The 14,511-nt window shown below is 37.8% G+C and overlaps 1 protein-coding gene across 4 annotated transcripts in view; it reads right to left on the reverse strand.

Annotated features, from left to right (window-relative positions):
* Positions 1-1,031: 1,031 nt before the first annotated feature.
* The window catches only part of Pcdh19 (protocadherin 19), a 105,715-nt gene continuing 92,235 nt past the window's right edge, over positions 1,032-14,511 (reverse strand). For all 4 annotated transcript variants that reach the window (XM_021730693.3, XM_005331761.4, XM_005331763.5 and 1 more), the window contains one exon: positions 1,032-6,795. In XM_021730693.3, coding sequence (XP_021586368.1) covers positions 6,197-6,795 — 599 coding nt within the window. In that variant the 3' untranslated portion in view covers positions 1,032-6,196. The remainder of the gene's footprint in view (positions 6,796-14,511) is intronic.

Genomic DNA, 14,511 nt, shown 5'->3' on the forward strand with positions numbered 1-14,511 from the left:
TTCCTATGACTTGAAGGCCTCTAAGTCAGTGACAGACTAACCACCTTCCAACATGCCTTTATGAACATCTGTGAAACTGTTTGAACACCTGTACATACACCAGTGTATATGTATCCATGTGTCCCAGCATGTCTGTGTTTGCATTCCAACACCTGTTAAACTGTAATGCCATCTCACTGGCTATTGCTTTGGCTCTAGGGCTAATTCTGTGGGTTATGATGCAATCTCAATTTAATCCAGGTGGATAGAGATAATAGTAAGATGGAAATCCAGGGAGTCAGTGGATTTCCTTGAGATTATTTTTAATTGTTCAGAGAGAATAGGTCATGCTGAAGCAATTTAGCCCCTAACCACTAAAGGCACAATTTGGAATGTTCTGTCATGCCCCTGATCCCGCCTCCCATGGCTCCCACCCTCCACCCCCTGCCAGTTGCAACCAGAATGAATACTTACAGCCCAAGTGCTAAGTCCCAGAGAATAATGGTTTGGATAAAGAAAGCTTGTCAGGGCTTTCTCTGCAGCCTTGTTATGTGCAAAGTCAGAGCCTCTCCTGTTGCTTTGCTTTCAAACCTGAAGGCATCAAAGGGGCAGCCAGGTCATCTTTGTTTTAAACTCTCTTTTTCCCTGCTGTCAGCCTCTACTATTTTTCACCTTTTTTAAGATTAATTCTTCAGAGAATCCCACTGTGAAGTTGCCCTGAAATGATTTATTTTAAAGAATGGTTTTAGTGCTCTTGTTTAAAGTACCACCCAGGAAAATCTTCACCATTATGGATGTGAATGGACCCCCCTCCTCTGGCAAAGGTATTGACTGACAGGAGTGGCAAGAAAGAGAGGTGCACAGGAATAACTGGAGTCTGAATGGAGGAAAAGGCCCCTCTAAATTGGAGAGTCAGGGTAAAATGGCAAAGACAAAAGGAACCTTTTGGGCCTGAACATCAATGATTCCAAGGATTCATTACCTCCTGGGTCTCAATCACCCCCACCCAGAACCAAGGAACACTCTCCAGACACATTTCATCAAACACTCAATAATTTTTCCATAATAGCCTTTAATACTAAAATGCATTTAATTTTTGAAGCAGAGAAAACACATTTAAGGGGGAAACAGAGAACCACCAGATAAAAGGAAACAATGTGGCAGATAACACCATTTAAAACATAACTGTAATAATTTAATAAAGCTGCTTTATCATCTTCATAAAATAGACAGAGTGTTGATTCTTTTTTGTCTTTTTTTCTTTTTACAATGATTCAATCACTGTGAAAATGTACATAACATACAGATCAGCATATACAACAATTTCATCTTCATATAATCAGCAACAGAGACTGCTTAATGAGACATACTGTACTTGCATCCCTCTAAACTTCCACCCTGGTTTGACAGGTAAACAGTAATAGTGTCATCAGGCTCATTCCCCTCACTAGAGGAGCGAAGGCGTAAGCCTTTTGCAACTAATACCTTAGCATTCAAATAGCATGAGGAGGTATTTGTTGCTGAATTTCTAGCTTGAGCTAGTCTGGCTCTTGGTCATTAAAGTCTGTATCCTAGCCTTCCTCAGCTGAACGCCAGCCAGTGCCAGTAAAGTCTACTTAACCAGTGCTGTAATGGTGTTAGCTGGTTTCCTTGCTAACTAAGGTTGACAGAGACTTTAGGTTAGTAACAAGGTCATCTTTAATTGCCAACACAGCTGGAGCAACAGTCAGTATCATCAGTTTTCCCTAATGACCTACAATGCTTTCCAATCAAGATCAGGTGTTTGTGGGTTTTTCTTCACCAAGAGCGCCTCACAATATCTATTTCAGACAAGGTGGTTGATTTTCTTTGTTTTACAAAAGCAATATGATTCCTATTTGAAAATAATTCACTTTTGCACAACAAGTGACCCACAGGCCAATTTCAGCCTCACAAGAAAACAAAGAGAGCTGCAACAACTTCATTAGGACAATGTGTTTTGCTCTGGAATATTTCATTATCAATATAAAGCCACCCAGTCCCAGCCCCACCCCCACACATCCCCTTTGAATATTACTTTATTACATACTTAAACTAAAGAACAACATCTCAATACACTTCAGTGTCAGCAGATACAATTTGACTCATGAAATGACATCCTTAAATGTAATTTTTCCAAGAAGGCAAACACTAGGACTGTATACAATGGACTTCTTAAGCTCATTTATGCCAGTTTTTCAAAGTCAGTAAGGGTCTTATTACCCTGGGTAAAGAGCCAAGTGGACCAAACTTGTCAGAATGCCTTGGGGAGCACTCAACATCAAAATGATCCCCATAAAGTGGTCCTTGTGATTCCAGCCAGAACTGCTATTATGTACAATAATAATTTTTTCCACCTTGGATGCCCAGCTGAGCTATCTCCCTTTACCCCTGCCTCTGCCCAAACAGCCCTTTATCTTTGCTGCTTCAAGTGGACCACTTTGTTTTCTTTTTAATGATATGATAGGTATATATAAAAAAGTCATCTAAATTCCCCCATACAATCAGTCAGTCATATGTGAAGTGACACATCGGGAAAATACTCTGAGTGGTTCTGTCCAGTTTTCAGAGTTCTGAGTTGTATTTCCTTTAACATTTCTCATTAGTGACTAGTGCATCACCATCTCAAGGAATTTGTTTGAATGGGTACCTTAGGTGAAATTAGCCCTATTAAACATGTTTTCTCTAGAGCAGTGATACACAAAGTGCAGTCCCATCAGCATCATCTGAGAATTTTTAGATATACAAAGAGGGAGGCCCCATCCCAGACCAACTGAATCAGAAACTGTGAGGGCAGGGGCCCATAAACCTGTGGTTTAAAAAGCCCTCAACCTTCAGTGGCATCTGATTCATATGGATTTCTGGGCACTATACCCATAGTTTCTGGTTCAGTTTGTCTAGGCAGGGAAAGAAGATCCCTAGTGATGTTGTTACTGATGTTCAAGGGACTACATTTTGAGAACCACTGCTCTGCAGGAACTGCAGGATCCCTTTGCCCATTACCTATTTTGATAATAAGATGGACCATAATTTAATGTGCTGGCTTTAAGAGGATCAAAGAAATGCTAAGTGCCATTCTGAACAGGTTCATAGACTAGTCACCTTAGGGAAAGAAAAAAAAAAGATACTACATTCCATCATGGCTCTCTTTTCCTATCCCTTGTTATATAGTATATCCCCCTACTTGTAGGAAAGCAATCAATCAATGCAAACTAAATCCCTTAGATTGCATGAAGAAGTTTTCTTTCCCAGGGAATTTCTGAAAACTGTTGTTTGAAAAGTATGTCAGACTCCAAAACCAAGGGATTCAGGATAAATGGAATAGAGCTCTTTAGGACTTAGGAACCAAAATTGTCCCTCATATTTAAGTGTGTAACATGTTTTTGGAAGGAAAATAAAGAATATTTGGCCTTCTGGCCCTTGTAACTTTTCTTCAGGCATGTTTAAAAGGAGGAAAAAAACATTGGCCAAAGAGAGATTTAGGATTCTTGCACAAATTTTCTATTTGCAGGCACAGCCTGCCTGTAAAATCAGCTTACAAAGCCCTCCTAGGATGCACTTGTACTTCTGGGAGGACGCATACATCAGAAAATTGTAGGGGAAAAAAAGATATTTTCTTAATGAGAGGAATCCTGTGAACATGCTCAGTAAAGGCTATGGAAGCAAAAAAAAAAAAAAAAAAAAAAACTCTGACTGCCCACTGAGAAGAAAGTATTTGGATAGGGAAAAGGGATAGGTTCACAGTTTAAAACTGAATTCTGGGGAGAAATGAAGGCGAAAGAAAACTCAATAAAAACAGCAGTATCAACGCCACTGCTACTCTAACCATTTTAAACTTGGTTGGCAAGAGGCATGGCAGTCATTGGAATCTCTGATTCAGCAGCCATATAACATTCCATAGTCTTGCACACCTGTAGAAAACTGTCAAATCTGACGTCAAAGTGACCTTGAGGTGGTAGCTAACAACATAATATCAGGATGGGTCAGGGTAAGGAACAGTCTAAATTCTATAGGCAGCCATCATAACTTAAAGAGGAAACTTTCATTTTTAATATGTTAATCAAATAGTCACTTGCAAAAAGAAATAAATACCTAATTCAGAATCTAACAAAATGAAATAAATCATAAGAGGAGAAATTATATGAAAGAGAATGAAATGGGGCAAAATAAAGATGTTATGGTAAATTGATCTCTAATTGTGTCAGTTTAGAGGGAAATTTGCAGCCACACCAATATTTTGCATGAGGTAGTATTCAGCACTGAATAAGAAATAAGAATGGATTTGTAGCTCAGTATAGGTTCTTCCTCAGAAATGTTCTCCCCTACCTAACCCCACCCCCACTGCTTTACCCACCCTCCTCCCTCAAAACCCTTCCCCCTCCCATAAAAGAAAATATTCCTAGTAATGTACAAAGCTAGAAACTCAGGCAAAAATAACTAAAACATTTAAAAGACATGACATTATTTACCTAAACTTAAGAAAATAAATTATCTTTTGCATTCTAGTACTCTAACCTAGGGCTTCTTTCTGGGTATTCCTGAATTTCAAAAAAAATGAAACAGAACAGATCCACAAAACTTGTTTCTCAAGAAACAACTCTTTTAAGACCAAGGCAGAAGGTAACATATTTCTTGAGTTTTATTTCTAAAGAATGAACTCTTAGGCTGCAAGAATACTATGTTGGCTAGTGAATATTAATAGACAAATTATAAATTGTGGATTTAGAGGAATGTTAAAACAACAACAAAGAAGAAATGTGCAGTCTGTTAATAAAAAAGGTGTATTCCTAGCCTACAGCAAAAAGAGTTAGCTAAATCTAAAAGATTTTTGTTTTAATAGTTTCTTGTTCACATTTTTAATCAAAAAAGTATTAGTCATAAAAAGACGAGTTCAAGTGTCCAAGTGTCTCCATTTAGAAGGCACAGTAATTGGATTAGTGATGCTGTTGCCTATTACCTGTCTTTTCCTAAATGTACATTTTGTACTGCTTACTCTATCCCTATTTATAAACCTAAGATACAGAGCAACATGGAGTTCTCGATTCAAGCCCATGACGTGCTTTACAGTCTAATTCCAATCATGATTGGGAAACACTGAATCAGGAAGTGTGTGTCTAAAGAGACACTAATTTAGATCTCAAAATAGATTTAGTCATTTTGAGTTTTAGATGATTGGAGACAGGGAATTTCTAAGCCTGGAACCCGATAACTTCAGGAGCAACTTTCCAGTTCAGGGTCTGAAAATTAGAAAAATGGATCTCATGAAAGTTTAAGCACAGTATTTCTGACAACTGCAAATTAGATAGCAGCATATCCAAAAATGACTTTCTGTGATGATCTATCATGGACCTGGGCAGAAGACTGAAAGGCAGGAAAAATACATTGCAAGGTGGTGAGCAATCACTACTTCATGGGTTAAAAAATGTGAGTATCCTCCAAGTACTCAATCTATATGTGTGGTGTTGCTCATTCATTTGCTGTCTCAGTTGTTTGCTCTTTGTTTTTATCTGTATTTTTATTATTTTTTTAAGAAAAAGAAACACCAACCTTTAAAAGCCTTTTTGCCATCACCACACACATAGCAATTTGCAATATCAAATACAACAATAGCACAGCTAGCAAAAGGGTTCTTAAAGCAGGGGTGTCCACAGCAAAGTAGCGGCATTAGAAAGTACTCGAGCTTCAGAAACAACCTTTTGGGGCTCGATTTCACATCACTGAATCAATGAATAGTACACAATAAATGACCATTAACTTGTCTACACTACAAAAAACAGTGGCGAGCTTATTAAAGGTGTCCAGAGCTTTTTTTTTTTTTTTTTTTTTGCTTTTGCTTTTTTTTAAATGTAATCCTCCACAAACAATGGTAATTTATATTATAATTTTGACATAGAAAAATATATAAATTCAAACACTTAATACATAATACTTTTCACAACTGAATTTGTCTCTGTTTCCCCAACATCAAGGCCCCATGAACAACTCAAGCCAAAGCTAATTTGCTCTAACTGAACACCCCTGCTGCCTGTTGAAACGAGAGGGATTGTCACAGAATGATAGTCATTTATAAACAATACATTTAGGGAAAGCTCTGAAATATAGCCACTCAAAAACCAACCATTGGTGAGCAATTAAAATGAGTAGCTCCTACATCTTCGCTAGCCAGCGTAGTTTCTTTCTCTTCTTCCCAGAGACTGGTTTAGAGAACGATATCCTTCAGACGCTTCACACCAGGGGACTCTTTGTCGCGACCCTCCTTCAGAATGGGGTTGACCTCATGCATGACTTTCTCGCTGTCAGCTCCACGGGGCTCAGCTTCAGAGGGACGGGAAGGGCCATTGTTGACATTATTGACATATTGCTCCAGATCACGGGCCGGGGGAGCCAGGGCAACGGTGTAAGACATGGAAGGCTTGGTGGGCAGAGGGCTCTTGAGGTGGAGGGGGGAGGTGACAGGGCTAAGCGCCTCACAGCCGTTGCCTGCCTCCCGGATAGCGCCGTTGACCTTGGGACTACAGACGGTTACATCGACAGTCCTCTTCCCTTTCAGGGTGGACTTCTCCTCAGCTGGGTGATCGCTGACATCTTTCCCAAAGGTTGCAAAAGTCCGCTTGGTGGGGCCACAGTCGTCGTAAGCTTCAACATCAGCAGCAGTAGCTTCAATGGAGAGCGCGATGATGTTCCTCACATGCTCAGGAGACTTGGAACGAGTGGGCATGGGATTCCGGGGCATCCAGCACCTGTCAGAGTGGCCAAGAATCCGGCATTCTTCTCTGCAATGAAATCCTTCATTCTGATCTGTTTGGAGAAAAGAAAATGTCAATTTCATCAGCTTTTCCCCAGGAATCAGTGTTACTCCCCAGTGTTCTGGTTTCTTAGGCATCCACAGGCCCTTCTGGGAAATGGTACTTTTAGATAGTCCTTTATTGCCTTTTGGGACAAGTGTGAAGAATTGTATTTTTAAAAGGCTATAGATCTCCCCCTATATACTCCTCTGTTTTTATTGTTGTTGCTGTTCCCACTGCTGACAAAACAAAAAACCTAAAGGGAAACACATTATGATGAAAAAATATATTTTAAAAAAAGTTTATCCTGAGTGTCAAGATGCTGAGAGTCAGCAATTTCATCAATACCTCCTATTAAAAATCATCTGTGTTTGAAAATGGATTCAGCAGAAGAGGGAGTACAGTTAGGGCAGGAAATCCAACAGGCAGTATATCTAAAAAGACTTGGCCATATTTTTGAGCAACAGAGGTGCCATCCACCCTTGTATCCTACCCATCACTGACACATAGTGCTTAATTTAAGTTTAGTATCCCACTCCCATTAAAAGTCCACTCACATAATTTCTTCTTTTTTTGAGAGAGAGAGAGAGAGAGAGAGAGAGAGAGAGAGAGAGAGAGAGAGAGAGAAGAGAGAGAGAATTTCAATATTTATTTTTTGGTTTTTCAGTGGACACAACATCTTTGTTTTTTTGTATGTGGTGCTGAGGATCAAACCCTGGCCGCACGCATGCCAGGCGAGCTTGCTAACACTTGAGCCATATCCCCAGCCCAGACATCATTTCTTCTTGACCACTATTCCTATCAGCCAATCTCCTCACTATACCATTTCTATGATTGGATTTTCCATAAGATGAACTACACTGAGATCCCTTCCTTCCAGATAACCCATATGCTTCAAATGGCCTATGCACACATCCCTCATATGTTGGGCATCATTTAATTAGATCCAAATATCCATCCCTCTTTATCTTTGTCATGTACAGTTTTATTAGGAACATATTCCTTAAACTAAAGAAATATAAACTGATGATGGGAATGTGAATTAGTATAGCCATTATGTATAATAGTATAAAAGTTTCTATAAAAATAGGTCTACCATATGATCCAGCTGTCACTATAGCAGTAGTGATAATTAGACACAATACCTTTATTTTATTTATTTTTATGTGGTGCTGAGGATTGAATCCAGCGCCTTGCACATGCTAGGTAAGCACTCTACCACTGAGCCACAAGCCCAAGAAGGAATAAGTTTTAGTGTTCTACAGCATAGTAGGGTGACAATAATATACAATAATCTATTGTATACTATATTTGAGAAAAACCAGTGGAGAGGAGCTTGAAGGCCCCAAACATGAAGAAAAGGTAAGGAGGTGGAAATGTTAATTACCATGATTAGTACAGACTGTATACATGTATTGAAATATTACACTGTACCACACAAATACATACAATTCATTATATGTTAATTAAAATCAAATATAAATACTTCATGGATTACTTTTAACCCTATTATTGAAGATCTCAGCAGCTAGAATTCACAGCTATTGGGGTGAATATTTTTCTCTTTACAGATTAGGTTCATTAAGGGTTAACTAGTTATTTAACTCTCAGAGGGGCTATCTACAGAGACTGTTTCACCAAAGCATGGCCCCATGGTTAATATCTGTCACTTCATTGGAAAACTGTTCATTTCAATGTCTAGTCTATAACCCTAGTTCCCCAGACCCATTTGTATTTATGTTACATTCTTGCATTAGGATGACCTAATGAAAATTTTCATCATTTTGCACAATGCATCAAAATATCAGAAGCCTAGCATTTATAGAAAACCTTGAGGCAGAGTTGGAGAAATTGAGGAGATTAAGGGAGATTGCAAAAATGAAAAGAGAGTGTGTGTGTGTGTGTGTGTGTGTGTGTGTGTGTGTGTGTGCGCGCATACCCAGGCACAGACTTGTACACCAAAAACAAGTTGGAAACATATGCTCTGACTGCTTTTTTACAGGGGTAAAAAGCCTGCAATTCAAGTTCTTGCTTGATATCAGTATTTATAAAACAAGCCAGCTTTGTACACTTGCATTTCTATTTTTGGAGTGTTTTCTGTTTGATTCTTGATTCTAAAGAGTAAATGGCATGGCAGAGCAAGGTACTGCTCTTCCTCATTCACCAAACACTCATTGGTGAATGGGCCCAGGGAAGGGAGCTCAAGGAAAATGGCTAAATTGGTTGTACATTTCAACATTTGGAGAAAAGGGATTGGAAGCAGTTAAAGGTCAAGGATCTAATCCAAGCTGAGTCCAGATTTGAACACAACTCTGGGCATGGTCCATGGCTTCATTTATTCTACTTAAAAGCCAATTAAAAATAAGACCCCATCTGTGTACCTGGACACAATTTGCCAATTTATCTTTAATAGGGACATTTTCTGCCCCCTTTCAATGATGGGGAATGAAACTTTCAGAGTTTTGCAAACTAGAGTGGGGAACTTGAGCTTCTCAGAAACTTCTCTACAAAGACCATGTTTACCTTCAGTTTACCCACTGCCTAAAAGAAATGAATTGCCCTTCTGAAAGGAAGAGACAAAAGTAATTTATTCAGCATCCCAAAAAATGCATTCAATTTAAGTCTACCAACCAATCTTGCTAAACCTACCCTATATGAAGTAGAGTAATATGCAATTATCTGAGATGACTTGTATTAACTTATTATATATACTACTCTTACCTCATGCAAGTTAAGACTTAAATCTAAGATTTACTCACCCTTGGCCTAAATCTGATACCTGTGTTTCCTTTTGTCCTTACCAAAGACAGTGAGTTGCTGCTTATAATTTTTTTTTGTTTCACACAATACTTCATGACATTTATGTCAATACAGTTAAAACAAATCTAACCTAGCTTTAAAGTATTTATACCCATTTTATGTATGAAAGAAAACACAGTTAATGTATAAAAGCAGGAAGAACATCTCTGCCCAGCAAAAGGTAACCTACATACATAAATGTACTGCAAATGAATTTCCTTTCAAAAATCAAAACTTCAGCTTAGTAAATAAATTAAGTGTTTTATTAAAAGTAAGAAATTTATAATATAAGAATGGCAATAAAGAGACCTGATGAAAAAAAGTGAAGATACTATTTCCAGAATGACAAAGTACTGGTAAAGATTATGTGCTAGACACCATGTATTCCAGCAGCTTGGGACAGAGCTATGAGACTAGAAAGGAACCATTTCATATCATCAAAAATAACTTGTTAAGATGCTGGCCCCTGCTTTAACACAGGTAGGCCAAAAATTCACTAACTCCCTGCTAAAATTCCTCTATGAGCCTATTTATGACTTAATATTTTGCTACATCTTTATCTGAAAGTATTGACCTAAACCTAAGCAAGATAAAATTGAAGAACCTAAAATCTACACATACTTGTGGAAATTCAAACACATTACTCTCTATGGATGAATTAATTTGAAAACTAGTCTCCCCTGCTTCTTAAGTTGTCCCTGGGATTTGCAAACAGAAAAAATAACATGAAGAAAGCATATAAATTTGGAAGGACTCAAATCTTGAGGCCTGAAAACTCCTTAGTTCAAAACAGATCCAGTTATTTTAGATGATGAAGAAAGAGGAGGAACAGGAAAAGTATGTGGAGGAGGAGGAGGAGGAGGAGGAGGAGGAGGAGGAGAGTGATAAAAGAAGAACAAGAAGCAAAAGCAACAGCCATCTCTGCCAGAGACAAGATAAAACTTCTTCGATCTAGACAGTAATACGTATTTTTGGTCACAGTTTGTCATTAGGGACCTAGGTAAGGGAATTGCAAATCCACTGGCAAAAATATATTAAATCTTAAATAAAATCTTAAATCTTAAAAGCATCAGACTTGTGAGGGTTTGGGAGGAATAAGAGGCAACAATGTCTAAGTCATGATGGATAAGGAAGTAATTCAAACAGAAAAAGGCCAGAATATGCTATTTTGTACACACAATAGAAAACTTTGTGCAGTGATTACTACCTTCCTTGGGATGTGAAACTGCTGTTTCTTCAGATGTGGGCAAACAATGTGCTATTATACTAGAAAGAATCTACCCATGGTCCCAATCAAAGTAATACAAGAATATGTTGAAAACACCATCTTCAAGTTTTTCTATAACTTTAAAGTTCTAGCAGAATAAAGGAGCTGAGGTTCTATTGGGTTTGTAGAGATATCAAGTCACGATGGATATTTTCAATAATCCTGGCAGTTCTTTACTGTGATTTGGAGTTTGGATGTATTAACTCAAAGATCCCAATGATCAGAGACAAAATTCCAAAGCTAAAATAGTTCAAAGTTACACTTATGCATTATCTCTTCAGAAGCAATGTGAAATCAATGATGCAGAAAAGTTAAGTTAAAATGAGTTCCAGTTCCTGCAAACTCAAATATTTGGCTACTTCTAAGTAGCACTAGTAACATAACCTACAAAAAAGTGGTGTGTAAATCAGAATACCTTCCTAGATTGTGCTTTTTACACATCAATTCAGTATAATCTGTATCAGTTCATGAAAAAGGCAATCTATGACCAAAGCAGGACCAATTACTATGAAATATAATGGAAGGGATTGTGGCATTAATTATGAAAAACTTAAGTACTATTAAAATTGGTCACATGTGCCTAATCAAGAAAACAGAAAAGCCAGGTGTGGTGGCACATAATACTCAGGTCCAAGTTTAAGGTCAGCCTGGGCAACTTAGTGAGACATAATCTCAACATAAAAAGGGATATGGACATAGTTCAGTTGTAGTGCATCCCTAGCTAAGTTCAATCCCCAATACTGTAGTAGTTGTACTAGTACTAGTAGTAGTGGTAGTAAAAAGAAGAAGAAACAGAAAACATAATTCTTGAGCAATATCACCCTTGAGCTACCTAACTCCCACTTATCTAAAGCAGAGATAACTAATTGCCTAACAAATATCTTTATTTTTTTAAATAACAAAGACTCTCTTCTATTAGGGATGGCAATATGTGTAGCTAAAAAGTCAACGAACATTTCTAGGTCCTCCCTGATAGGGATAACCATATAACTAAGATTGGACCAATGTTATGAAGGCAAGATGTCAAGAAAACTCCTTAAAAGAAGGGAGTTGACTTAGGTGGGAGACGATTTTGTCTTTATTTCTTGCCATTTTGTCTTTTCCAGAACAGAATCATAATGTCTAGAGCTAAAACATGCATCTTACTACTAGAGAAGCAACCCTAGGATGGAAGCCATGTGCATATGGATGGCAGAATAAAAAGATGCAAGGACCTTGGGAGATTGAAGATACAGAGCCATCTCATCGGATCTGAACTTCTTTATTATGTAAGAGCAAAGAAGCCTCCCTCTCATTTAGGCCATTGATTTATTTTCCTTAGCAGGAGAGAGGAGTCTTTATTACCAATAGTTAAACATAATCCATGACTGACACATTATCCCTGAAGCCCTAACTGCAATTTCACTTCCTCAAGGAGTTCTTTCCTGATCCTTTAGACTAAGCCAGGTTTCATAGCACCTCCCTTTTATAGCACTCATCATACTTGCAATTACCTCTAGATGGACAAAGATTATGTCTGTCTTATTTCCTACCCTGTCCACTGAAACTAGAAAAGGGTCCAGTGCAGAGCAGGTAGTCAATAACAGTTTAACTTAATTTAATGAAAAAAGTACAGAAAGAACAAAGACTCTTGATCAACAACCCAGATAACTGTGCCACAGATGTGACTCCAAAAAGAAGAAATAACTATTCTATCTGAAGGAAACAGTATAAAAACCTGCAAAGTAAACTATGTTGCTTTGTCAAAGGCAATAAAGTAAATGTAGAACTTGAGAAACATTAGTTCAAGTGTCAAGTGCCTCTGGGTGGTTTCTTGCACAGGATATGCAAAAGAGATCTAGTGTGCTTTGATGTCCAATTAAAAATATACTTGCTTGTACCTGAAAGTATTCTATCTTAACAATAGTTAACAGGGTGTGTACTGTGATAATTTAAGAACACAATAAGCAGAAAAGTCTAAACTGAGCTGAAAGAGTTGTTCAAATATTAACCATTGTTTTTGACATGAAACAAAATTGTCATTATTTCCTATAAAATAAAAGGCCAAAATGTGACCTATGATAAGCCTTTTAGACCCATTGCAGATATTGACTTTTTCACTAATTAAAATATACATGACAAAACTAATATTCCAATCTAATATGCTAGGGAATTGTGAAGAAAAGAAATATCCAGGAAAGATTTCTTAAATGCATTTGAAGGCCTTCAGGGGCAAGAGAAAGAATGCCTATCCTGTTTATGTAACTACAAGGCAAGTGGAGTAGCAGTGGGCTCAATGTAAAAGGAAGAAAGGAAAGAGGGAAAAGTGGAAGAAAGGAGAAAAGCAGGAATTACTAGTCTTCAAATAGTATATCTTGTTTTTATTTGACTGACATCTTAAGAACTGGGCTTCTTTGGGGTGTTTAGATACCATTTTAAACAAATCAGACATAACTTTTCTATGTTCATACACAACCAGTATAACTCCACATCATGTTCAACCATACAAATGGGATCCTAATGAGAATAAGTTATACTCCATGTATGTATAATAAATCAAAATACACTCTACTGTCATGTATATCTAAAAAGAACAAATTAAAAATATTTTTTAAAGTATCTGCTAATCATCTAGCAAAAATTCAATAAAGACTTAATGACAATTTCCCAGAACCATCAGAGTCTGTGATGCCTTGCAGGGGGGGATTACATTCACTTCTTAAAATAAAATTTTAGCCAGAAAAATATAACTCAGTATGTGCAACATCCAAGGGAACATCAATGAATGATGAGACATTTTTAGAGACGCAGGAACCAATGACACCAAACTATCCTGTAGCAAGTCTAATTAAAATGAAAAACAATCACAAATTATACTACAAACAGCTACTTGTCTCTTTCTCAATACCTTCTTCCCTTTCCTTAAGCAATTTTTTTTCTATTTTAGTTTCTCCATTAAGCTTTCTTTTTGTTCTCTTCCCTAGCCTCCTGCTTATTTGCAGCCCTTCCTGTAGTATTATGCTCTAACAGACAGCGGGGAGGAAGGGTAGGATGTCAGAACTGTGACTGGCATTAGAAATACCTATCTGTATTATTTGACAGATGCCAAAAAGTGCTATCCAAAAACAGCCCTTGTAACATGGGGAAAAAATCACATCCTTCATTTATATGGGTATACACATTAAGAAATGCCTGTTAAAGGAGGCAAGGTAGTGCATACCTGTAATCCTAGCTACTCAGGAGGCTGAGATAGAAGGATTGCAAGTTTGAGTGCAGCCTGAGCAATTTAGCAACACCCTGTCTCAAAATTAAAAAAAAAAAAGGAGCTGAGGATGAAGCTCAGTGGTAATTCACCTGGGTTCAGACCTTAGTGCCCAAAAAAAGCCTATCAAAATAAGAGAATACATTGCCAATTTGAGATCATCAGATTTTCTTTGATTATTTAGCTGGGCCTTGGGTGAAGAGGACCCAAATCAGAGAGTTTTGACAAGGTGAGAAAGACTAGACATGTCTGGGGAGTGGAGATGCCTTGGGAAGGATAAGGGGGACGGGGGATAGGGCACAGAAACAAAGTTCCCAAGGCTGGCATGAGGGATCTTGCCAATAAAGAGAGAGGACAGATACAAAAAAGCCTGCTCTGATTAGCATAGCTTTCCATTTTCAGGATGTCTGACTAAAGAGCAG

Source organism: Ictidomys tridecemlineatus, chromosome X (genome assembly GCF_052094955.1).
Source record: "Ictidomys tridecemlineatus isolate mIctTri1 chromosome X, mIctTri1.hap1, whole genome shotgun sequence".
NCBI lineage: Eukaryota > Metazoa > Chordata > Mammalia > Rodentia > Sciuridae > Ictidomys > Ictidomys tridecemlineatus.